This window comes from Bos taurus, chromosome 4 (assembly GCF_002263795.3).
Source record: "Bos taurus isolate L1 Dominette 01449 registration number 42190680 breed Hereford chromosome 4, ARS-UCD2.0, whole genome shotgun sequence".
Lineage (NCBI taxonomy): Eukaryota > Metazoa > Chordata > Mammalia > Artiodactyla > Bovidae > Bos > Bos taurus.
The window spans coordinates 11,786,863-11,813,184 of NC_037331.1; the positions used below are offsets into that span (position 1 = coordinate 11,786,863).

General features: G+C 41.1%; 1 protein-coding gene and 1 long non-coding RNA gene across 3 annotated transcripts in view; one reads left to right on the forward strand and one right to left on the reverse strand.

Annotated features, from left to right (window-relative positions):
* Window positions 1–26,251, forward strand: part of COL1A2 (collagen type I alpha 2 chain) — a 36,697-nt gene extending 10,446 nt beyond the window's left edge. The window contains exons 10-51 of one of the 2 annotated variants that reach the window (XM_059885409.1): window positions 355–408; window positions 942–995; window positions 2,515–2,559; window positions 2,856–2,909; window positions 3,012–3,056; window positions 3,418–3,471; window positions 4,064–4,162; window positions 4,284–4,328; window positions 4,429–4,527; window positions 4,978–5,031; window positions 5,184–5,291; window positions 5,663–5,716; window positions 5,818–5,916; window positions 6,841–6,894; window positions 7,335–7,433; window positions 7,808–7,861; window positions 8,560–8,613; window positions 8,766–8,819; window positions 9,346–9,399; window positions 10,384–10,428; window positions 11,791–11,889; window positions 13,071–13,178; window positions 13,939–13,992; window positions 14,912–14,965; window positions 15,683–15,736; window positions 15,838–15,891; window positions 15,988–16,095; window positions 16,457–16,510; window positions 17,348–17,401; window positions 18,391–18,552; window positions 19,523–19,630; window positions 20,296–20,403; window positions 20,748–20,801; window positions 20,891–20,998; window positions 21,145–21,198; window positions 21,804–21,911; window positions 22,383–22,436; window positions 22,559–22,666; window positions 23,217–23,475; window positions 23,890–24,074; window positions 24,736–24,978; window positions 25,686–26,147. In XM_059885409.1, the coding sequence (XP_059741392.1) occupies window positions 355–408; window positions 942–995; window positions 2,515–2,559; window positions 2,856–2,909; window positions 3,012–3,056; window positions 3,418–3,471; window positions 4,064–4,162; window positions 4,284–4,328; window positions 4,429–4,527; window positions 4,978–5,031; window positions 5,184–5,291; window positions 5,663–5,716; window positions 5,818–5,916; window positions 6,841–6,894; window positions 7,335–7,433; window positions 7,808–7,861; window positions 8,560–8,613; window positions 8,766–8,819; window positions 9,346–9,399; window positions 10,384–10,428; window positions 11,791–11,889; window positions 13,071–13,178; window positions 13,939–13,992; window positions 14,912–14,965; window positions 15,683–15,736; window positions 15,838–15,891; window positions 15,988–16,095; window positions 16,457–16,510; window positions 17,348–17,401; window positions 18,391–18,552; window positions 19,523–19,630; window positions 20,296–20,403; window positions 20,748–20,801; window positions 20,891–20,998; window positions 21,145–21,198; window positions 21,804–21,911; window positions 22,383–22,436; window positions 22,559–22,666; window positions 23,217–23,475; window positions 23,890–24,074; window positions 24,736–24,978; window positions 25,686–25,832 (3,615 nt within the window). In that variant the 3' untranslated portion in view covers window positions 25,833–26,147. 2 annotated transcript variants of the gene reach the window in all.
* Window positions 58–7,734, reverse strand: LOC132345065 (uncharacterized). The gene is made up of 2 exons (XR_009494166.1): window positions 7,566–7,734; window positions 58–1,273 (listed from the first exon to the last, which is right to left on the reverse strand). It is a non-coding gene; the product is annotated as an uncharacterized lncRNA (long non-coding RNA).
* Window positions 26,252–26,322: the final 71 nt, after the last annotated feature.

Consider the following 26,322-nt stretch of genomic DNA (forward strand, 5'->3'; position numbering starts at 1 on the left):
TGTAGATGTCGTACTTATGACACTCACTGGGGGCATCCAACAAATAAAGGAGCCTAGTTAAGAATGCATAGTTTTTATTAATGCTGATAATGTAACAGTAATGACAGTAAGCCTACTGTAAACAACTAAATTGTGGGTTCTCAGAGTATCATAGGATTAGTTACTCAAATTATAGCATCTTAATCACCTCTCTGTGCTTACACATAGCATCTTAATCACCTCTCTGTGCTTACACATATGCTAGTCTTTGATTCCAAGCTTGGACTTTGATGAGAAGAAACACTTTGGAAGGAAGAAATCAGGATCTTTTTATTTAGGATAAAAATGTCATCTGTCATCTGTGTTTCTTTTTAGGGTGCTCGTGGCTTTCCTGGAACTCCTGGACTCCCTGGCTTCAAGGGCATTAGGGTGAGCACCGTCTTTACCCACAAAAGAGAAAATGTTGATTACTTTTAGTAAACCCCTCAGGTACCTTTAAACTTCTGGATAACACATATTGGTTCCAAATTCCTGGAATTTGCCCAAGTGGAGAGAGAGTTAAAGAGTAAGGTGGCCAGAAAGTAAAGTGGAATGTAGCTTTTTTTTTTTTTTTAAGTCTGTTCATAGCTTCCAAGAAATGAGGATCCTACAGAGAAAACTGTATAAAACGGGTGCAACATAAGAGGTATTTAAAGTCGTCCGAAGATCATGAAATTATTAAAGATGGAAAGTACGTGAGAGAGCATCTAGTTCTTCATGCTTCTCTTTCAAGTGAGGGAGGTTTAGTGACTTAGCTAGGGCAACAGAGGGAGTTTGTCAGGGGCTGGGGCACTGGGACTTCTTATTCTCCTGAAGCAGTCACAAGGTTCTTAGAGAAACAGTAACTGCGAAGATAAAAGATGTTTGAGTTGACCGATCACTGTAATGAAATAGCATTTTAATAATGAGGATTTGCCTTTCAGGGTCACAATGGTCTGGATGGATTGAAGGGACAGCCTGGTGCTCCAGGTGTGAAGGTAAATACTAAATCAGAAGTCCTGTTTTTAAAACGATTGTCATTTCCTATCACCATCAAACAAATATGTTTTACTGAAGGCTACTCATATTCATAAGTATATCTGATTTCCTCCTCAATACTTTAAATCCCTCAATGGTCAGGACTATGGGATTCTATAACAAAAGGCCAATTATTAATAATATTCATTTAATTTAATACCTATTAAATGATTGAGATAAAAATAATGTCAATAGTTTCTTCCTCCATTTCCTTTCCTCCTGTAATTTCAGTTGTTCTCTGCAGCCAAAATAAAAGTAAATAAACATATAATCAGATATTAGAACACTGTGTTATTTTAAACTGTAAATTCCCCTTTGCCATGCACTAATTAGATAGGTACATTCATGTCACAATACACTTTTCAACCTCTTTCCTGTGATTTATCTGCGCACACTCAAAAAAATTTTAATTAGGTAATTAAAGTCTCAGAAGTGTGTTATCTCTCGGCTGGGCTCTTCTCTGACAGCGTTTTCAACTATAAAATGTTCTCTCTCCTATTAAGGAGATAATGTGATATTAAAGTGAATACCAACGTAATTACAAATTAATGAGTAACGAATACTAGTGGGACCAGAAATGAACATGAATATGGAGAATATGTTCTAACTTTGCAGCTGCCACACAAATGGATAAGGTCAAACTTAGCCTCCCTGGAGCCTAAGATAATAGCTCCGACTACTAATCACAGCACCATCAAATGCTAGGGCTGCGAGGAGCCTTGGAGACGCTCTCATTTTGCAGATGAGGGAAACTGAGGCTTAAAGAGAGTGAGTGACTTGCCCAAAGTCACACATCTAGTAGAAGGGCACAGGCTAGAATTCCTGACTCCCACTCTAGGGCTTACTCACAAAGAACACACTTCAGATAAAAATCCTAGAAATGAAGCCTCTTAAATGGTCTCACAGACCAGGTTTCTTCTATATCTAAATTAGATTATCTTGAAGGAAAGTTCCTTTTCATGTGCCATAGTATTAAATTACCACCACCACCACCACCACCACCATGGTTTTTACTCAAGAATGTAGCTTGGAAATAATACAGCTCTATAAAATATTAGGAAACTTCCGATTTTCATGCATATTTTATAAAAGTAAAAATATTATGTTCAAAATAACTTTAAAGAGGGTAAATATGTTGCAAGCAATTTACCGTATTGTCTCTTTTTATGTTATCGTTCTAATATATAAGCCTCGTCTAAATGATATCCAAAATCTAAGGGGAAAACTGGGGAAAGGGTAAATAACACGCGACCACATCTCCCTAATACTGTGGTATCTTATATTATCTAAATAAAAACCCATATTTTATAAATTTTTAAAACTTACGTGATTGGCATAATTGAGAAACAGTCTATGTAAGAAATGTGACATGAATACATGAATGGTTGAAACTGAAGTGATGGTGTAAAAATTACCCAATCAGAAAAAAGTAATATACATATATAATGAATAAAAACTCAATCCTTCTTTTCCATGTAGGGTGAACCTGGTGCCCCTGGTGAAAATGGAACTCCAGGTCAAACGGTAAGTATTGATTACCTTACTGTAAATAAAAAATGTGTACACTCTTTGCAAGCTGGAACTTCTTTAATGTTTTTGCTAATTACCATTTCCCTTGGCATTGTATTCTTTGATATTTTTCTAATAGGCTTCTTCCTAGTTAATTGAAATCCATTACCTTTTAGTTGGAATTAGAACAAGACCTATTTATTTCCAGTGGATTCTTGCACATGTTAGAAATTGGAAAAAAGCAAATGATGCCTGTGACTTTTCCCTGAATTAGCAATTCTGGATTTCATTGGAAATATTTCTGCTTCTAGGGAGCCCGTGGTCTTCCTGGTGAGAGAGGACGTGTTGGTGCCCCTGGCCCAGCTGTGAGTGCTTCCAGTTTGGTTCTTTTTTATTCTTTCTTAAAAGCTTCTAATATATGCCATTTAACTTTGCACTTGACTTTCTTTCCTCTCTTTTCTTCATAGGGTGCCCGTGGAAGTGATGGAAGTGTGGGTCCTGTGGGCCCTGCTGTAAGTTTTGACACTGAAGAATTTGGAAGGATTGGGAGTGTGGGATGGAGCTGTCTTCTTTATTAATTCCTTGTGAAATAACGCCATTTTAGACACCTTACTAAATGTTCTCTGAAGGGTCTGTTTATAAGAACTACTATCCTCGAGGCTTGTAGTTGATATGTAAAATAAAATCTACCTCACCTGGGATTCTTGGAATGTCTTCCCTCTGATAATATACCATTGACAACAGACTGGCTGTCAGTTTGCTCTTGGCCAACGTTAACTGTGGCCACACCACTCTAAGCCGCTTCAGTCTTCTCTCAATGTTTTGTGAATTTACTGGGAGGAAACTTCTCAGCACCGTCTCCTGTGATTTCAGGGTCCCATTGGGTCTGCTGGCCCTCCAGGCTTCCCAGGTGCTCCTGGCCCCAAGGTAAGAACGCCCGTGACCACTGTCGTTACCTGAAAACTTTTTATTGTGACGTGAAAGAAAGGGACTATGTTTGCAGGTAGCTGGTTACAGAAGAGCAGCTTAATTAGTCCTTCCTTCAAACTGGATACAGAACAGCTGGTTTTCTCTCTCTAAACCTGAAATGGATTATCTTTCTGTACTCTGAGCACAGTGGGCATAGATAAAGATGGTGGCATGGAAACTGATTCCATAGGGCTCCTCTGGCGTACTCTCTCAGACGAGCTGGAACTGACTAGTTGAGAACCGGAGTCTCTACCGAGAGAGACAGACGTAGATAGCAGACAGCAGATAGCCAAGATGGTCAATCCGGGCCAGGAAAATAGAAATGCAAACCCACAACTGTGGTGCATGCTCAGTCACTCAGTTGTGTCCAGCTCTTCACGACCCCTGCCTGCCAGGCTCCTCTGTTCTTGGAATTATCTGTGGTACCAGACCTCATAAGGGAAATTATTGCAATTCTGAAGAAATGTCATGAAACTTGGTGACCTAAAAGCAGAGATTTGCTGTCTCATTTTTTGCTGACTAATGCCTCGGTGTCTATTCCTGCTTTTAGGGTGAACTCGGACCTGTTGGTAACCCTGGCCCTGCTGGTCCCGCGGGTCCCCGTGGTGAAGTGGGTCTCCCAGGCCTTTCTGGCCCTGTCGGACCTCCTGTAAGTAGCCAGTGTCGTTAATCTAACCGAGCAGGAGGAAGGAAACGAAAGGAGTGAAGGCAGGATCATAGAACGGAAATACCCCTCTGAACCGTATCCTTCTCCCTTCTTTTCCTTACAGGGAAACCCCGGAGCCAATGGGCTTCCTGGCGCTAAGGGTGCTGCTGTGAGTATACGGCTAAAGCGCGCCGCTGTGGCTGTCAGTGTGTTTAGTGGGCGCTGTCTCTCGTTGTCTCGTGATGGACCTTGCTGCCTTTCTTCCCCAGGGCCTTCCCGGTGTTGCTGGGGCTCCCGGCCTCCCTGGACCCCGGGGTATTCCTGGCCCTGTTGGCGCTGCTGGTGCTACTGGCGCCAGAGGACTTGTTGTAAGTGGTCGTGGCTGATGCTCCCCTCATTCTGAAATGCCGTCCCTACCATCCTTTCATCCCCGTCTAGACTTCCACTTGCCTTCTAATCATTCTCTTTCTTCACCAGCATTTTTAATGTGTATTTTTCCTATAAGTTCAGGCACCTGTATGTGTACCGTCTCCCCGCCTCTCTCTCTCTCTCACACACACACACACACGCAGACACACCCACCCCTCCTGTTCTCCTGGAACATCACCCAGAGGTCAAGGAGGCACATCTCTGTGGTACCAGTCTCATCCTCTCAAGTCAAGACTATTCCCCTGTAGGCCGTTCACATGTGAACTGAGCGTATTTCATAGAGAACTAAAGCTCGCGTCACCTTGACTCGTGAGCAGTCCCGATGTTTGTCTCCCAGAAGACTGTGACAGATGTCTGTCATTTGACCACTGTTTTGTATTGGACCCTAGGGTGAGCCCGGCCCAGCTGGTTCGAAAGGAGAGAGCGGCAACAAGGGCGAGCCTGTGAGTAGTTCTGTAGTCACAGTTTTAAGTAATTACTACTTTTTCAATCCAAAAAGTAATACTGTTGTTTTTAAGTTATTGCTTTTTCTCTAGCTGGATGTAAAGACAATTTTTATTTTCCTGCGTTTCCTTTTTTTTTTTTAATTAAATAGGGTGCTGTTGGGCAGCCAGGTCCTCCTGGCCCCAGTGGTGAAGAAGGAAAGAGAGGCTCCACTGGAGAAATCGGACCCGCTGGCCCCCCAGGACCTCCTGGGCTGAGGGTAGGTTCCAAACACTCTTGACACCCAGACACGCCAGAGGCACTCCTTCACTGGGAATTGGTTAGAATTACCAAGTGCATTTTCTAGATGAAGGAGGCATCTGCTTTCCATCTGCTGTCTTAAATCACTGACTCTCAATTTGATATGTTATAAAATTGGTCTGGAAACAGGGTTGACCTACTTTTGCAGAATGCTTCTCCCACACATTCCTTTGGGGTTTGGAGGAAGTTTTTTGGCTTGGTTTGTTATTGTATCCCCCGCTGAAGGGCATCAAGATTTCTTGCATGCGTGCCATGTTTCAATAAATTCTGTTCTACCTAATGGAAGAATTTTCTCTGATTTTCTTCTGTGTTTTGTGTACTTTCTTACAGGGAAATCCTGGCTCCCGTGGTCTACCTGGAGCTGACGGCAGAGCTGGTGTCATGGTAAGTTGTCCATTATTCATATCCTGGAAAGGAACTTGATGCTTCTGGTGGTGGGTATGACACTGGCTTTAACAAGCTCCCCTCCCTCTTCTTTTAAATAGGGTCCTGCTGGTAGCCGTGGTGCAACTGGCCCTGCTGGTGTGCGAGGTCCCAATGGAGATTCTGGTCGCCCTGGAGAGCCTGGCCTCATGGGACCCCGAGTAAGTTTCAGATTGATTCTGAGAAAGTCACACCTGGCACTGTTTCCTTTTTTAAAGGGATGATTAATATTTGAAGACAACAATAATTTTTAAAAAAACAAAAGTTAATTTGTTAGTAAACTTGCTGACAGTTCTTTTTTTAATTTAACTTTATCAAAGCCAAGTAGATATTTTGACGAATTTAGTTAGTTCATAAATGTCCTATTTATTACTTGATACAATGGCTGTGAGGTTTTTGGAAGAATAGATTTATTTTAATATATCCAAATTAGGTTGGTTCTCCTATCAGCATGAATCTTTTATCTCAATTTGTGAGTTTTATATAAGGTGTTCACGAAATGTATTAGGACTATACATTATCAGGTTATTACATTCATAAGTGAGTCATTTTTCTAGCAATCACAAAGTGCTATAATGTATTCAGCATCACACTAGCCATGGAGAAATGACCTTTGGAGCCGTAGACGCTCTAATCCATAGCAATAGAGTAATTTTTTGCCTCCATTATCTCTTATGGATGGGTATCAACTGTAATTGTACCATAAATAAGTAATAAAGACACCAAACATAGCAATAAAAAAAAATCCACTTTGAAAACTGCTTACTAAAATTATTTGTTTTTCTATTACAAGATAGAAAAACATATACGTTTTGCCCATATGGTGTTGTTCAACAGTTTCTTGAGATATCTTTAAATGGGTCAGTTGCACGAAAATTCAATAAAAGGAAAGGCATTTAAAATAGAATGAAGAAAGTTTTCAGGGCTTTTTCATACCTCCTGGCTAGGGCTGATATCCCTAATTTTTGCCCTAAGGCAACAAACAAAAATTGGGAGAAAAGTGCTTTTGTGACATTTCAATTCATTGGAACCGTGAGTAGATGTGTGAAAGTGCCAATAGGAAGGCATCCTCATTTGTTTTACAGGGTTTCCCAGGTTCCCCTGGAAATATCGGCCCAGCTGGTAAAGAAGGTCCTGTGGTGAGTATCACTTATATTTTCAAGGACACTTAATGCACCCTTATCAAGTCTATTCTGTAGCTTATTTACACATGAAGACGTTTATACTGAAAATAAGTATCAGCCACACATATGTCTGGGAATGCAAAGTAATAGATTGTAATTACAGAGTCCAAATGAGCACAGGAGGCAAAAGGAAAAAGAAACAGGGCAGGGAAAATGGAAGAGGGTGATAAGGTTTGGAAAAGAAGGAGAAGGGAGGGATTGTGTACAGAGGAGATTGACTTGGGTGCGTGTGTACTGACATCCTATTTGGAAAAGGAAAATGGATTCATGACATCTTCTAGAAGAAGTTCTATGCATTCAGAAGATGATTCTTTTCATCCCATGGCAGAATCATAAGCTTGAGGTTGTGAGATCCTGTAGATGCTGAGTGAACACTAAATAAACTCTGGTTTCAGGGTCTCCCTGGTATTGACGGCAGACCTGGGCCCATTGGCCCAGCGGGAGCAAGAGGAGAGCCTGGCAACATTGGATTCCCTGGACCCAAAGGCCCCAGTGTAAGAATCACCACCACCTCCTCTCCCTCAGCACTTCTTTGCGTCACATTTCATCAAAACTCTCATTTCTCTCTGGCATCAGTCCCCTCTACCTCAAGGGGTCCCTTTCAACACAAGAAAACCGTAACTTACCACTTAGCACATTAAAAGTTGACCTCCAGTATGTCATTGTGAAAACTCACATCCTGAGTTGCTTACGTCTGCGGACACAGCTGGACTTTATTGTAATCTAGATCTGCACAATGATGGGTCATGCCTTAGATAACAGAATTCAAGGATGAGGAAGCTAAAAAAAAAAAACCAAGATATTCATATTTCAGAATTGTCATGGTTAATTTGACATTAAATGTATGTTTTTTAAATGTTTATTATAGGGTGATCCTGGCAAAGCTGGTGAAAAAGGTCATGCTGGTCTTGCTGGTGCTCGGGTAGGTGTTCATTTCTGTGTGACTCTATCCACGTGGTATTTATTCACACAGGATACACTCCTTGGAAAAGACCCTGATGGCAGGACAGATTGATGGCAGAGGAGAAGGGGGTGACAGAGGATGAGATGGTTGGATGGCATCACTGACTCAATGGACATGAGTTTGAGCAAGCTCTGGGAGATAGTGAAGGACAGGGAGGCCTGGCGTGCTGCAGTGCATGGGGGTCACGAAGACTTGGACATGACTGAACAACTGAACGACCACAACACATCTTTGAGGCCATTACATATCATTCCATCACTTTCTTTCTACAGTGGTACCCCCAAGGTTCCTTTTACAATCAAACAATGTCTTTTCTCTTTAACCACACTTAGAAGGCAGTGAGCTATAGAACAAATCAGAATGTATACTAAGTCAAAAATATTTATGGATGCTTTTGGCTTTTATTTAATTCATTTTGTGATTTAAAAGCTATGAATATGCTAGTAGCATTCTCTGGCCCTTCATTCATGGATTTCCCATAAGCCATATCAAAAAGTCAGTAGGCAGTATTTGGGCCTTGGTTGGGGACCCACAATATATTTAACTCATGCAAAAATGTCAAGCTTTGTTTAGAGGAAGTCACACGTGCTTTAGGGAACCTTATATTGTCTGACTCAGGAGTGACTGACACTGAGCCTTTCTGCTAAACATTTTAGGGCGCTCCAGGTCCCGATGGCAACAACGGTGCTCAGGGACCCCCTGGACTACAGGTGAGTATTCTCCCACTCTTGTCCTATTCTGCCCTAAAATGAATCTAATCCCGCAAAAATGGCCATTTCTGTTTCTTCTCCAGTCTGAAAGTTATGTAGCTAGAAAGCAAGGGTGGCATGTGCCTCTATGTAATCTTTCCTATCACTTTCAGGGTGTCCAAGGTGGAAAAGGTGAACAGGGTCCTGCTGGTCCTCCAGGCTTCCAGGTAAGTCAGCTAAAACATTCAGACTAGGGGTCCGTATGATTACTTTGGTCAGACTGTCCAGTGGTAAATCATTACACCACTCTCCCCTACCACACAGAACATGATTTCAGAACTGAAGCAAATAGATGGCGAGTGAGAAGCTGCTCACAGCTTCTCTGTGTAACACAGGGACCCCCCAGTCCGGTGCTCTGTCATGACCTAGAGGGGTGAGATTGGGGTGGGAGAGGCAGGGTGGCTCAAGGGGGAGAAGACTTGTGTATACTTATGGCTGATTTACAATGTTGGCAGGAACCAACACAGCACTGTAAAGCAATTCTCCAACTAAAAAATTTTTAAAAGAACTGAAGCAAAGAAGGGTACATGTTTTTCAAGGCAAACTTTTCTGTAATCCCTTCATAACAGTTATGAAGGGATTACAATATGGTTAGTGATCATATTGATATTAGATAGTTCCCCCCAAAACCAATTATTAGACAATCCCCCAAATATAGTCATAAAGATGGAGGTTTGTATTTTTTTCATCTAGGGTCTGCCTGGCCCTGCAGGCACAGCTGGTGAAGCTGGCAAACCAGGAGAAAGGGTGAGTAAAACAAGTGATCATAAATTTGCCTAAACTTGGGACTTTTCCTCTGTTTAATATCCTACTGCAGTGCAATTATGACATACAAAAGGAAACTTCATATTTCATATGTTAATGATAGTGTTCCACGTATGTTGGTACTGTTGGAGAGAATGAGCCAAGTTACTCATTTTCATTCAAATTACTTTGTTTTAAGGATTGAATGAAACATCATATTATGGAAGTGAAATATATCATGAACATTCCATTTAATAGCCTTACTTTTTTGTATTGTTCTTGGTAATGTTAAAATACAGATTATTTCCCTCTCCATAGAAAAGAAGTAAATGCACTGATTTTCCATCAAACTAGGCCCTGAAAAATTGCTTTTAATGTTTTTCTTGGCATTCAGACATGACACTGCTATTCACAATCAGGGCATGAGCTCTGAGTCATTTTATCTATAATTGTGATGAATGTGCTTCAATTCAGCTACATTCTGCGGCCTGCTCTCCTTTGTCAACAGTGGGGCACATTAAGGAGACAGCTGGTCAGTAATAAAGGAGATACACTTGGGTATACAATTAACTAGGTAATGGGCAGAATATGATTGTTTCTATTAAGAGAGCAGTCTGTTATATAACTAAAAATAGGCAATGTCTGATACTGTTCATCATCATTATTTATTATATTATCAAAGGAGAAGAGTCTTTTGTCACCTTTAAAGAAGCAATACACTAAATAATGAGAAACTAAAATTTTCTACCAGGTTCTAGGGGAGATCTATCTTTCGTATCAGTGGAATTCTCACTTTTTAAAAAATCTTTCCATACACCACGGAAAGTTTTCTTGTTCCTAACAGCCTGTGTACTTATACACTTGTGGAGGTAGAGCCCATTTGGCTTTATTTTACTCTTTCAAAAATTTTCTAAACATCGTAAACATAAGTGGATCTAGAGAAAATACGTAAATGTCATACTTTATTTATTCCCATGTTTTGCCTAGGGTATCCCTGGTGAATTTGGTCTCCCTGGCCCTGCTGGTGCAAGAGTAAGTATTACTTTCATAATCTCCTGGCAATATTTTTAAAAGAAATATTGTGCTTTCTTCTAAAAACTACTGATGACCTTGTAACAACAAATTTCTGATATTCTTCTATAGTCAAATCAATTTCTAAATTGATAATAGACTTTTGTATCTAATTGCTCATATTTCTTATTAAAAATCCACAAAGTATAAAAAACATAAGTGAACTAATATGTGTATTATATTCAGTGACTTATACACATATGTGAGGTATGTTTATGACAGTGGCTTGACCTGAGCTAAGGAAAAGTAATATCCTATTAAGATTTAAAGTCAATTTTTGCAATGCCTGTTGGTACTCAAAGCCTAAAATCTGAAATCATGAGCCTACTCTTATTTAAAAAATTAAATTTATATAATTTGCCTGTGGTCATTAGACTAACTGGAAAGATTGGTTGGCCCCTAAAGTATCCTGTTATGTAGTTAGTTACCATAAAGCTGGGATGCCTGCACAAATGTAGTGACATACGACCATTGGGAAGATCCCCTGGAGAATGAAATGGCAAGCCACTCCAGTCCTTTTGCCTGGAAAATTCCACAAATGGAGGATCCTGCTAAGCTACTATCCATAGGATTGCAAAGAGTCTCACAGGACTGAGCAACTTCATTTCTTCAGGACCATAGAACCAAATTGTAACAAGGGTCTTTGAAGCAGTTACAGTGTGGACTTACATGTTAAATATTCTGAACCATAGAATGCTATGTTGTAGTGATATTTATATGTAAATTGGGACATATTTAGATAGGTAGAAAAATAAATAGACATATATACAAATATACACATTTCATATATATATATATTCTGTTTTATATATATGTATACACACACACACACATATATATATTATACCTGTTACATCCCTATTGTGTGCAATTGTAAAAAGAGAGCATAGATATGAGGATATATAATCTTATTTAAGATATGTAAATCTTATTAAGATTTATAATCTTAATCTTCTCACTGAAAATGATACAATCTTTCCCTTTGAATACTGTGTATAACTGGCATCTGTTTTTACCTATGGATCTATTAATATCACAGAAAAAGGCCAAAAAGAGGAAATGAATTCTAAAAGTTGAACATTATACTCGAGAGGCAACAGATTTTGACATTGTAGCCACAGACCACTAGAACTGAATAAGACCTTAGAGATTGTCTCATCCCATCCTTTTGTTTTACTAGCAGAGAAATTATGGGAAAGTAATTATAATTTGCTTGTAAATGGAGAGCTGGGATTCAGAAGCTAAACAAGCATGAACTCTGATGTATAACGTGATATCTCGGAAAATGATGAACAGCACAACACTTCTGCTTCCTTCCCACAGGGGGAGCGGGGGCCCCCAGGTGAAAGTGGTGCTGCTGGGCCTACTGGGCCTATTGGAAGCCGAGGTCCTTCTGGACCCCCAGGGCCTGATGGAAACAAGGTAAAATGTGATCTCTATTGCTGGTTTGGCCCAGTATGCTCTAGAATAAGTAAAATCCTTTACAATAGTAAATGAATTATTTCTCAGGTTTTTTAAATTTACTTTCAGTTTGGTAATGATTTCCACCTCAGTAAATAACAGTCTGATTCTAGTAGACCCAAATTATTCCAAAGGAAGCAAAACCCCAGTGTTGTACACACATAAATGAATTAGTATGGGTTTTTACTCTTTTCTCATCACACTATTCATACTTTTGTCTTAATCTAGAAACACCATACATATCTGGACACAATTTTTAGAGAATGAACCTTTATACTTTCCCAACATCCTAGAGTAAAATTTCAAAAAGTAACTCAATTTTAATAAGAGAATTTGTGATGATAAAAACTAACTGGACAGTACTTTCATCTCCAAAACCTAAGCCTGAAAACTTGCGTTTCAAAATAGAACCTGTGATTTAGATCTTAAAATAGATGGAATCATACATTTCTGAAAAACAGATTACTTTAACCACGGTAAAAAGAAGGCAATTTATACTACTTCTGATTCTTACCTTTACGGGGTAAAGAGTCACTGTAAAAAGCTATTTTGGTATATGGAAGGATATTGGAAAAAATAACAATAAGGTAGGAGGGCGAGAGGAAGGAAGAATGGAAATATTGGTTCTCTGAGAAAGTACTTTCAAAGGGTTTTATCTCGGAAGCCAGTCAACAGATTTTAAGTACATGGAATTGTAAGGTGTTATAGAAAAATGGAAGCTATAGTCCCACTCTTAAGAAGATTAAAATGTAAACATCTCCCTGGTTGATGAGGTCTCTTTCCACATTTCCTGTCTAGGCTAAGAGACTTCACCTTGAAACATGTTTGTGGGCGCACATTCTTCCCTTTCTGCCTCCCATTGTCGTCCTCTCTTCTCCTGCAGGCCTGCCTGCCTTTAAGAGCGGGTTATAGAAAACTTGGCGGGCCCCCGTCCCCACCCCCCACTTCTCTTCGGTCCTGGGTCATTAACAGCGTCTCCCTCACTTAGAGCCTCCCTCTTTCGGTCAGCCTCCTTTGTGTCTCTCTAGGCAGGAGAGAATGCTATCCATTAAATGTATAAATTGGAAGCCTTCAAGAGTTCGTCTCTCCACTTTCTTCTTTTTACCGCAGCAATAATTGATTTCGCATGTGTTTGATTCAAGGGTGAACCGGGTGTGGTTGGCGCTCCAGGCACTGCTGGCCCATCTGGTCCTAGCGGACTCCCAGGAGAGAGGGGTGCGGCTGGCATTCCTGGAGGCAAGGGAGAAAAGGTACTCTCGGCGCTGGGCCTTAACACATACTGTTGATGAACTCTAGCAAACAAGGCTGCACAAGGTTAACCTTTTTTTTTTAAACGGTTCTTGGCAGGTGGTCTGGTAGCATTTTGATATCTATCTGTATACATTTCCCTCTGCCACCTAGCACCTACGTGTTTCTAAACTCACCAATCTGGCAAAATTCCTTGCTACCATGGAATTTCACGCAAACAGATGGTGTTGAGTAATACATGAGGCTCATTTTAATGCCACTAACAATAATGCCTCCGCCTGCCCTAATTAATGGGAAGAAGCTATATTGAACAGCTGTCAACCGTGCTGCTGCATTAGTTATGCCATAAGAGGGATCGGCCGCTGAAGCCCATTGTGATGTTGCCTTATAATTCTGTCCACATGAGTTTGTACCTCACTTGATTATGCTTCAGGAGGGTGCATGGAAATTAGTAAAGAATAGTTAACACTAATCTGGAAAGGGACTTGAATTTTTTTGTTGTTGTTATTTTTTCCTTCCGTATTTCTATCAAATGAGTATTTCCATTCGAGTTTTTAGAAGATGGTAGGAAATCAAAACATTACTAAAGATCTTAAATGAATTATATTATGAATTATATTAAATTATTTTATAATTTTATTAAATTATATTATGTTATGAATTATATTAAATGAATTATAGCTTCTGTAGAAAAAAAAAACTCAATTTTGATTCAAAAGTTTGGTTGGGAAATAAAAAGTTGCTTTTGCTTTATACTTTTAGGGTGAAACTGGTCTCAGAGGTGACATTGGTAGCCCTGGTAGAGATGGTGCTCGTGTGAGTAGAATTCTATTTGTACTTATATTGGTGTTTTTTTTTTAAACATTTCACTCCATTTGAGTTGAGAAGCTTTCCAAAATGGAACTGACAAAAGAGAGAGTCAGGGTTAGTAAAAGGGTATTCCAATCACATCATTTTACATGTTCCAAAAGAAAAATTCAAAAGAGGACTTACTCCCTTGAAAATTATGAAAATTATGAATTTTCTCCCTTCCTTAGTTTTAACTGTACCAAGTGCAAACTACCACCCCAAATCTCTGGGTTTAACAGAACATTAAATTATTGTTTAAACTAACATAGGGCTTTAGGAAAAAAAAAAAAAAAAAGCAGTAATTCTTGCATTTTAAGAAGCCATATCCTATAACAAGGTTCTATATACCCTAAGAATTTATCATTCAAGAGCCGCCCCAAGATTAACTGTTAATGGCGTGGAGGTGCCAATGATAGTCCCATCAAGGTATAATAATCCTACTCTAGAATACTGGCCTCATGGCTTTTCCGGGCCATAAGCCCCTTTGGTTCTTCTCACCTCTCCCTCAGTGCTGGGAGCTCCCTGTGACACATTCATCATAGTCCTGTCTCTGAATCACACAGTCCTAACTCTTCTTAACAACGCTAGTCATTTGCTACCCTCCAGGGAATTTTAAAAGAGCAGAGAGTTCAGATCTCTGCAGTTCCTAATCTGGCCATAACCTAGACATTTCCATGACCTTCACCACTGCGGTAACTCTCCTCCTGGGAGTGGCTTCTGATGCCTTGATAATTAGAACTGAAATGCATCAGAGGCTTTCTTGATGTCTATCCCGAGTGTCCAGTGAAAGTGTTCCACCACTGAATAAGCACAGCAAGGGGAGAGGGTAAGTGTCCCTTCTGATGGTACGGGGTGTTATTGACAAGACTTCTCTTTTGGGGTCTAGGGTGCTCCTGGTGCTATTGGTGCTCCTGGCCCTGCTGGAGCCAATGGGGACCGGGTAAGCATGCATTTTCACTGACTTGCAACTCTCTGACTGATAGCAATATCGAAAATTCCCTGCTGCCCTGATCCCATAGGGCCCCAGCAATTCATTTTTATGCCTTTGTATAAAGCCCATCTATTTAAAAACATACCTGTTAGTGTGGGGCAGCAGAGAACAAATGCTACGTGGTTAAAGTTCTCTTCCTTTTCTATACATGTGCCTGGTATCTGAGCTATATCTTAATCCCTATCATTTGTTTGAAAGTCTTTTGGGGTTGCCCATTAACAATATCCTAATGTACTGAGCTTTGCTGAAGCCTTCAATTGTAAAAAAAAAAAAAAAAAAATCAATAAAATACATGTGTTCCTATTTCACATCGAACAGTCCACTTAAAATAGACATTATTTATTGTATTGTGCAAATTGCCACAAGTAGATCAGCCTCGTGTCCATCTAAAAATTAAAATGTCCTCCTTCTGGTATTGCGGACACTGACTTATAATATTTCTACAAGTGTATGACCAATGCCCCTGCAACCTCCAAAATGAATACAACATTAGGCAGAGTAAGAGTCCATTTCACTTCTATCTGTGAGATGGGGATTAGTCGCCTCTTTGGATGCAGTTGTGAACTCTGACGAGAACCCACTGGCTCCCTCTGTCTCCTTTCCTGCCTACCTCTTTGAGCATCTGTGGGAGGCGCACTGATGCACTCATTTTGGGTCCCTTTGTAGGGTGAAGCTGGTCCCGCTGGCCCTGCTGGCCCTGCTGGTCCTCGTGGTAGCCCTGTAAGTAGATCAATTCTGGATCAATTTGGACCCTCATAACTTTTAGACACCGATGAGTCTGAGGTTTGCTAAGATATTTTGCAATCCCTTCTCCCACCTAGGGTGAACGTGGTGAGGTCGGTCCCGCTGGCCCCAACGGATTTGCTGGTCCTGCTGTGAGTATCATGTGATGAAAGTTCATCCGGAAACACCCCAAGTGAACAAATAGAGTGCACTGGAACACCTGAACTGTAACTGTTCCTTTCCTACAGGGTGCTGCTGGTCAACCTGGTGCTAAAGGAGAGAGAGGAACCAAAGGACCCAAGGGTGAAAATGGTCCTGTTGGTCCCACAGGCCCCGTTGGAGCTGCCGGTCCGTCTGTAAGTTGAATCCACAAGTGGTCAACACAGCCTGGGCAGTTACCCATGAAATCTTGTAACAACATCTATCAATCAAGTGCCTACTACCCATCAGGGAACATAGCAGACAGAAGACTATTTTTAAAATGAGTTAAAACTTGTGTACCCACTTTACATATTATAAAAGTATCATAAATATTGTTTTATCTCATTTATTGGATAACCCCCTAAAGGTGGTAATATTGAAGTGGGGATTTTATGTAACAAAGATAATCTCTAGATTTGCTTCTAACAGACATGGAAATAATCCATTTGAAGAAAAGAGTAACATTTATAAAGGTTGTTCTGTGATTTGACCCCATCTTTCTTTGTTTGCATGTAGGGTCCAAATGGCCCACCTGGTCCTGCTGGAAGTCGTGGTGATGGAGGGCCCCCTGTGAGTACTTACAGTGGATTTGTATCGCTTTTCTTTCTTCAGAAGCTATTAGGGACAACTAGAGAGTTTGGGAATTTTTGGTAATTTGGACTATAATAAGGGGAGTCTTGAGGCTCAAGCTAACTCTGGAGAAATTCTGATACTGAAGTTAAGGGTCATGTTCCTGGAATGTTAACTTAAATTCCAGCTGGAACTCAGTGCATTGTATATTCTTACCACTTTACTTGAGGTAGTAATAACAAGGTTAAACCCAGGTAGTTTCATTGTGAAATGGATAAAATATTTCTTTGGTACCTTTTATCCTTCTATTGATACACCCCTCTTCTGCCTGACCAAGTCCCTTCCCTGGGTCACATTGACTCCCTAGAGACCCAGAGCTCCCTAGGAATGAACTCCACTGACTCCTTCCTCCTCTCATTGGACAGCAGTTAATACCTTGGTCTTTTACTGTACCTTCCTCTGAAAACAAAATGACTTACTCCATGTCCATTCCCTTAGCACCTAGCCAGGTGGTTAAGAGTTACTAATATATACACATTGATGTATAATAATATAATAGTGTCTTGCCTTTATAACCATCATATAATCTAATAGCATTTCAGAAAGAACTATCAGAGCCTTAATGCAAAACACGTGCACTGCAATCTGGGCCATGCTGGTCAGGAAGATGTGCGGAGATGGAGGGTCTTTGGGGTCCTGGTTAAAATAAAACCCTCTCCAGGGCTGTCACTCCCTACTCTTTGGTCCATCCTTGGTCACATGTATTGAGGATTTTCCTTCTTACCCAGATTCCTGGAGTTGGTGCTGACTGGGGAATTTTAATGTGCTTGCTTTTAGGGGGCTACTGGTTTCCCTGGTGCTGCTGGACGGACTGGTCCCCCTGGACCCTCTGTGAGTAAATCACTTCCCAAACGTGTCTTCATTTATTTACTCTAGCCAAAATCCCTAGCCTCTAGAAGGAAACTGTTAAGAAACTCTCTATGAAGAAACATGCTGCTAGCATTTTGCTATGACTTTCCTAATCTGAAATCAGTTGTTCCGAATCATTAAGGCAAAATCATCAGAAATTATATTTTCTAATATCAGTTTAAGAGGCTTTTATTCATATGAACACAAGTCCCCTTGCCCCTTTTAGGGGCATGGTCTCTGTTTAAAATAAAAAATCAAGACAGTTTTAGTCACTTATCAGTTATTTCTATATCCAATTACCCTTTATGGCCAACATTCTGCCTCCATTGTTAAAGTATAATTGTTCCTGAATTTAAAGGTGGTTTGGCCTCTAATTTAATTTTGATTCGGACTCTCCTGTCAGGACTCAAGAGAATTTAATTAATTACCAAGGATTAAGTCTTCCGGTTAAGGTTTCTGGGGGAAAAAAATAGCAGAGATGTTGATTTCTTGGAATCCTTTCACAGGTTCATAACAGGAAAATCTTCATTCCCTGTAGGCATTTAATTAAACCTAGTTGAGAGCATATGTGATTCCTCAATTATGAACAAAATGCCTGTACTGGCTTTCTTCGAAAAGAAACAAGTGGAGTCCTCCAAAACCCACAGTCCCATTCGTTTACAACTGACGATTACAAGTCAGCATAGCTCTGACTCCAGTGTGCTGCAACTGTGGCACAGCATTGCTTTTCCTCACAGATATCTGCCATACCCTCTGCCTCAGTTGTTCAGTTTATTACAGCCTCAGGAAGGAAGAGGAAAATTGCTTCTTTCTACAAGATTGTTTAAAGGTCTAAACCTTTCTCCAAAATGGCCAGGATATTATTTTGTGGCTTCAAATTGTTGACATCTTAATATTTAAAACCTCAGCTGCTCTCTCCCTGCTCCATGATGATTAACAGAAAGTAAGTGACCTCATACATTTGCTCACAGGGTATCTCTGGCCCCCCTGGCCCCCCTGGTCCTGCTGGTAAAGAAGGGCTTCGTGGGCCTCGTGGTGACCAAGGTCCAGTTGGTCGAAGTGGAGAGACAGGTGCCTCTGGCCCTCCTGGCTTTGTTGGTGAGAAGGGTCCCTCTGGAGAGCCTGGTACTGCTGTAAGTGATTTCAGACTCTTCTTTCTTAATACCTTATGTTGAATTAAAATAAGTCCCATATACAAATCTTCACATGGCATATATTGGTTGATGAGTATTGCAGGTTCTCAAGTAGAACTCAGTTGAGCCAGGAAATCTGTCCAACAGACACTGAGGTGTCAGGGCTTCAGTAGATACTCAAAAGGCACTGGGTGGAGGTAACAATGAGTGAGTGAACTCACTGTTTTATCAACAGAGCCTTTTAAGCTGTTGAGGGTACCTTACTGGTACTGGGATTAGAGCAAAATTCTATTGCTGTGGTCATCCTACTGTAAATTAATCGATCTCAGTAAGCTACCAATTTTTTAAAACATGCAGTGTGCAGTATTATTGCCACTTCTGAAATGTGATTTTACTAGACCTGGTTTAGTTAGAGGCCAAGGTCAAAAATTTTGCTTCCCAACATAAATTCTATGACTCTATTCCCTCACTCTATGATGACTTCATTAATCCCAACCACGTGTTTTTAAATGTCATTCCACTGGTCTCAAGGAGAAACCAGGTACAAAGAAATATACGTGCCAAAATGGAAACTAATTGTCATCACTAGAGAAAAGATAGCCAAAGATATGTCCTACTAATAGGAAGTCACTAGCCTTTTTCCTGGGTTTCCCAGATGGCACTAGGGGTAAAGAACCTACCTGCCAATATGCAGGAGACTTAAAAGACATGAGTTCGATCCCTGGGTCGGGAAGATCCCCTGGAGGAGAGCATGGCAGCCCACTCCCGTATTCTTGCCTGGAGAATCCCATGGATAGAGGAGCCTGGTGGGCTATACTCCATGGGGTCACAAAGAGTCAGACAGGACTGAAGTGACTTCGCACGCACGCAGCCTTTTTCTACACTAAGGATAAACCCATTCTCAGAATCTCAAACCAACCTGTATTATCCTGTAGGGTCTTACAGTAATAGTATTTTTATTGTTGTTTAGGGGCCTCCTGGAACCCCAGGTCCACAAGGCCTTCTTGGTGCTCCTGGTTTTCTGGGTCTCCCAGGCTCTAGAGGTGAGCGTGGTCTACCAGGTGTCGCTGGATCTGTGGTAAGTGTTTGACACCATTCTTATCCTCGTTAACATAATAAAAGATGTTAAAAGCTGCCACTTCAACTGTGACAGATTGATCACTGAATAACTCCACTTAAGATTTTTTATTCATGGCATTTCTTTATACAGATCACATGTCACTTAACTGAGACGCTTTAATACTACCTCCCTTAGACACATGTTAGAAAGACACAGCTTAACATTATGCAGAACAATTTTTGTTCTTTTTTACATGCTTAACAACAATATAAGCTCTAATTGCATTTACTCCTTTGGAGTACGAAATGCTAGCATCATTTATCCTGGAGCAAGAATGAAACTCTGCAAGTTCTGAGTCATTCCATTAAACATAGTATGTGACAGTAACTAGGAACCATCTAATCTCCATAAACTCTCACCTTGATGAATTCATTTTATCTGGATTATCAGATGAAATGAGGCCCACTTTGTTTAGGACGTTCCCAAAGTACATACAACTGACCATCTCAGTGTACAGGAAGAGGGCAAGGATGACACTACTAACACTTCTCACCATTAGGTGACCCCTCACTTTCCACTTACCTCCTCTCTCAAAACTGGAATCCCCTGACTAGGATGGCTTTGGGAGAGTAAGACTAGCCCTCCATCCAGTGAAAGGAAGTTTGTCTTCTCTGCCTCTTTAGGGTGAACCTGGCCCCCTCGGCATCGCAGGCCCACCTGGGGCCCGTGGTCCCCCTGGTAATGTCGGTAATCCTGGCGTCAATGGTGCTCCTGGTGAAGCCGGTCGTGACGTGAGTCCAACATTTGGCTTGTAAAATCTAACTTAGCAGTACATCACTGTGTGCACCTTTGTAGCCTGAGCTGAAGTCTAGTTGTACTAACCACTGTCAGGACTGAAAATACTAAAGATAACTTGGAATGAGTGTTTAAGTAGCATACTTCAAGGTGGCCGAAATATTAAAAACACCTCTAAGAAAAAAATCTAGGTTTGCAAGTTTCTTGTTCCTGTTTTTGAACAGCCTGAAAGCAGGTTGTCTACTGGGCACTGGGAGTAATGAAGGCAGGTAGCCCAACTGTAAGGGGCCGGTGGGCTACAGTCTCTCTAAGTGCCTTAGCTGGTGTGATGTCTTCACAGGGCAACCCTGGGAATGACGGTCCCCCAGGCCGCGATGGTCAACCCGGACACAAGGTCAGTATGCCTCGTCATTGTTCTGTGACTTCAAAGGGGACTACAGTACACGCCAGACTGACGCTGAGCTTCATGTTTGCCTTCCATAGGGGGAGCGTGGTTACCCCGGTAACGCAGGTCCTGTTGGTGCTGCCGGTGCTCCTGGCCCTCAAGGCCCTGTGGGTCCCGTTGGTAAACACGGAAACCGTGGTGAACCGGTGAGTGTGTCAACACCCCTTAATGCTGCCATCCTTATCGGGCTCCACCCCTGGCCTCCCCACGCTTGGGAGCTGGGGAGGGGGCGCCCAGGGAGGAGGATCTCGGGCTTGGCTGCTAAGTTGTGTTTTTCTTTTCTGATTCACAGGGTCCTGCCGGTGCTGTTGGTCCTGCTGGTGCCGTTGGCCCAAGAGGTCCCAGTGTATGTACATGGAGATGGTTTCTGTGCAGCGTTTAGGGAGGATCAGTCTAGACTGTCCATTAAGAAGACAAATAATACATAGACTATATATATATTTTTTTAAAATTTAGTCCATGTTGAGAGTTGCTACAGACAGCTTTTAATCTCTTGTATTTCAAATCTCTTCTTATTGGTATTAAATAATCACAAAGATTGGACTTTCTCAGTGGCCCAGAGAATAAAGAATCCGCCTGCATTGCAGGAGACCCGGGTTCGATCCCTAGGTCGGGGAAGATCACCCTGGAGACGGGAATGGCAGCCACCCCAGTGCTCTTGCCTGGAGAATTCCATGGACAGAGGAGCCTGGTGGGCTACAGTCCATAGGGTCGCAAAGAGTTGGACACGACTGGGTGACTAACACTTTGATTTTCAATCACAAAGATGAGCCACTTAACAGAGAGCTGAACTAAAGAAGACTAAGGAAAGCGGTGGGAGTATCACCCCCCTGGCTTTCAGACCTTTCACATACAGAGTTATGTTTGTAAATAGACTGAACAATATTTGTGAAGACCTCAGTGTTGTTTTTTAACGGTAAATGTCCTGTCTGTCCTTCTTTTTCTTCATAGGGCCCACAAGGTATTCGAGGTGACAAGGGAGAGCCTGGTGATAAGGGTCCCAGAGGTCTTCCTGGCTTAAAGGGACACAATGGGTTGCAAGGTCTCCCGGGTCTTGCTGTAAGTACAGTATGGAGAAACAGCTTATATCTGTACAGATCTTAAAGTCCTTCAGCTGAGAATGAACTTCCTCTGAAGTTCACTGCTGTTGTTCTAAAATGTCCTACATCGTATTCATTTCCTGTTCTCTGGCTAACTCCATAGCTCAGAGATAATGCTGTTTCATCCCAACATGGAAGGGTGAGGGTTAGAGGAGGTAGAAATGTACATATACTAAGATCTCCTGGCAACAATGTCCTTCAGCCCCAGTTAAATAAATATAATTAGAGGAATGACTAATACTGCACTGTGAAATAGCTTATAGAAAAAAAAAATAATTGAATAGACATAATGAAAGAAAAGAGGCCCATTTTACAATTTTAATTTTCTCAATCCAGAGTCCATTGAAACTAAAATTTTCTGTTCAGTTTTTTAAAATCTGTTCATCAACACATGTTCTAAAGGTGTGATTTTCCTGTTCTCTCTTTAAAGGGTCATCATGGCGATCAAGGTGCTCCCGGTGCTGTGGGTCCCGCTGGTCCCAGGGTAGGTAAATCTAAGAGATGTTTATCTCTGAAAAGACCCTATGGCAGACAGTGAGTCCCAGACCGCTTCTCCCTTGTGAGGTGTTCACTGGCACACACAGACTTGGTGTCCTTCTTTCCTAGGGCCCTGCTGGTCCTTCTGGCCCCGCTGGCAAAGACGGTCGCATTGGACAGCCTGGTGCAGTCGGACCTGCTGGCATTCGTGGCTCTCAGGGTAGCCAAGGTCCTGCTGTAAGTATGATTTGGGGAAATAATAAAGGGCATCACTGACCTATGGGAATATCTTCTTTAGACCAAACCAAGACAGTGAAGGGCTTCCTTGGTGGCTCAGAGCGGTAAAGAATCCGCCTGCAATGTGGGAGACCTAGGTTCGATCCCTGGATTGGGAAGATCCCCTGGAGGAGGAAACAGCAACTCACTCCAGTATTCTTGCCTGGAGAATTCCCTGGACAGAGGAGCCTGATGAGCTACAGTCCACATGGTCGCAAAGAGTCGGAAACGACAGAGTGACTAAAGCATACAAGACAGTGATAACAACACATTAAAGTAGTCCCCCATTTCCCTGCTTTCTAAAATATATAAAAATTATCTGTACCTGATGAACTCTTTAAGCCCATCCCTGCAAGTATGCCTTGGAGCAAGTTGTTATTACATGAATTTGATTCTGTTTTACTTGTTAGGGCATGCTTTTGTGTGAATCTCCATGAAAAACCTGTTATCATTGGTGTCCCTCACTGTGACCAAACCCAAAGCCTCTTGTCTCTCACTTCCACCTCTGCAGGGCCCTCCTGGTCCCCCTGGCCCTCCTGGACCTCCTGGCCCAAGTGGTGGTGGTTACGAGTTTGGTTTTGATGGAGACTTCTACAGGGCTGACCAGCCTCGCTCACCAACTTCTCTCAGACCCAAGGATTATGAAGTTGATGCTACTCTGAAATCTCTCAACAACCAGATTGAGACCCTTCTTACTCCAGAAGGCTCTAGGAAGAACCCAGCTCGCACATGCCGAGACTTGAGACTCAGCCACCCAGAATGGAGCAGTGGTAGGTTGAGATATCCAATTAGAATGACCCTTCTCACAAGTTAGGCCTTTCAAAGCCATCTCCCACTGATATGAAAGGGTATTTGAGTCAAAATGGCATTATGTGAAATCCTACTCAGTTAATAAAGTATTTTCTTTTTCCAACCAGCACCCATTTTCAAGATTGTATTGATTTGTATTTCTACCCTTTCATGGTAATACATACCCTGCTTTTGATTTTCATGGAGAGGAGAGGAAGAACTGTCTGATTTTAAAAATAGTCACCCTCTTCCTGTTAATGTAGAGTAGACAATATATAACTGTATGATAAAAAATGCTACTTTTGGGAATCAGAATTTCTCAGTAGTAATTTTTAGAACCTATGCTCCTGTCACTCAATGAGAGGTTTTATGATCTAGGTCTTTTTCTTTTAAAGGTTACTACTGGATTGACCCTAACCAAGGATGTACTATGGATGCTATCAAAGTATACTGTGATTTCTCTACTGGCGAAACCTGCATCCGGGCTCAACCTGAAGACATCCCAGTCAAGAACTGGTACAGAAATTCCAAGGCCAAGAAGCATGTCTGGGTAGGAGAAACTATCAACGGTGGTACCCAGGTAAGGAATTTTATAAACATTCCTTTTCCTACTAAATACTATCTAGCACTATTTGCTTTTTAATTATCCTCATTTTGGCCTTTTACCAAAATGGGCTTTTTAAAAGAACCTGCTCTGTTCTTGGGTTCTGTTACTTCCTGGATTGCGTATTACAGATAGATTGATTGGACATGTCCATACAATCCAAAAGTTATTATTCAGATATGACTTAACTGATAGTCACTGGAGAAAGTGACAATGTCACATAGTGTGAAGGAGTACAAGCCATCATCTAGTCCAGTATCCATGAACATATGTTTTCAAGATGTGAGCTTTTCTGAATTTCTAATTAAAAGTTTTCATTAATTTTATTGGTGGAAAATAAAAGGGTCTAAATCTCTACCTTCTTGTTCTTATTTTTAAAAGGAAACATATATGTAGAGAGAGAGGAGCTTTATCTGAAATAGGTCACTTTTTGAGATGACTTGCCTCGGCATGGTAGTTCCTGTGTTCCTTCTAGGTAGCTGCTACTTCAAAGACAAGTGAATTGAGTCTCCTTTAAAAGTTCAGGTTCATACCTGAGTCCATTATTCTTCTCTATACCAGACTATTTTTTTTAATTTGACTTTTAGTATCTGAGTCCTTCTTCATTTAACTGGAATTCCCATATTACTCTCTGTAGTTTGAATATAATGTTGAAGGAGTAACCACCAAGGAAATGGCTACCCAACTTGCCTTCATGCGTCTGCTGGCCAACCATGCCTCTCAGAACATCACCTACCATTGCAAGAACAGCATTGCATACATGGATGAGGAAACTGGCAACCTGAAAAAGGCTGTCATTCTGCAAGGATCCAATGATGTCGAACTTGTTGCCGAGGGCAACAGCAGATTCACTTACACTGTTCTTGTAGATGGCTGCTCTGTAAGTAATAGTGGAATATGGGAATAACAGTAATTTGGGAAGTGGGATAGTGGAGCTTAGACCATTAAATGAACAGATGAATGAGAGACCTAACTTATTTTTCTGTCATAAATACATTTGTTTAAATTCAGATGGTAAATCCAGAGCATTCTTAACAGATCTTGCCTCCTGAAATTCTCTGAAATACTGAACTATATACTATGTTCCATGTATTATTTTTCTTTTAACATGTTTTTTAAATGATGACGTAAAGCCATAACTTACAATTACTTGAGGTTAAAAAGGCCCAGGCTGTAATTTATAATATAGTACATAAGGGGCTTCCCAGGTGGTGCTACTGGTAAAGAACCCACCTGCCTATGCAGGAGACATAAGAGATGTGGGTTTGATCCCTGGGTCAGGAAGATCCCCTGGAGAAGGGCATGGCAACCCACTCCAGTATTCTTACCTAGAGGAGCCTGGAGGGCTACGGTCCATAGAGTTGCAAAGAGTCAGACATGACTGAAGCAAATTAGCACACATACATAATAAAGTAATTCTATATGAATAATATCTGATATATATTTCTATATAAATGTGTGTTCTATATAATTATATATTATACAATATAATTGTATGTAATATATCTAATTATAATATGATACAAGATGATTAGATTCCATAACAGTGCTGCTTTATGTATATTCCTGTCTTCTCTTTTTAAACAGAAAAAGACAAATGAATGGCAGAAGACAATCATTGAATATAAAACAAACAAGCCATCTCGCCTGCCTATCCTTGATATTGCACCTTTGGACATCGGTGGCGCTGACCAAGAAATCAGATTGAACATTGGCCCAGTCTGTTTCAAATAAACGAACTCAACCTAAATTAAAGAAAAAGGAAATCTGAAACATTTCTCTTGGCCATTTCTTTTTCTTCTTTCCTAACTGAAAGCTGAATCCTTCCATTTCTTCTGCACATCTACTTGCTTAAATTGTGGGCAAAAGAGGAGAAGGATTGATCAGAGCATTGTGCAATACAATTTAATTCACTCCCCCTCCCTTTTCCCCTCTCCAAAAGATTTGGAATTTTTTTTTTTCAACACTCTTACACCTGTTGTGGAAAATGTCAACCTTTGTAAGAAAACCAAAATAAAAATTGAAAAATAAAAACCATGAACATTTGCACCACTTGTGGCTTTTGAATATCTTCCACGGAGGGAAGTTTAAAACCCAAACTTCCAAAGGTTTAAACTACCTCAAAACACTTTCCTGTGAGTGTGATCCACACCGTGAGGTGCTGACCAGAGATGAGCTGAGGTATTTGTGTTTTTTTGTTCAAAATACGAAGGTGCTAATTAAC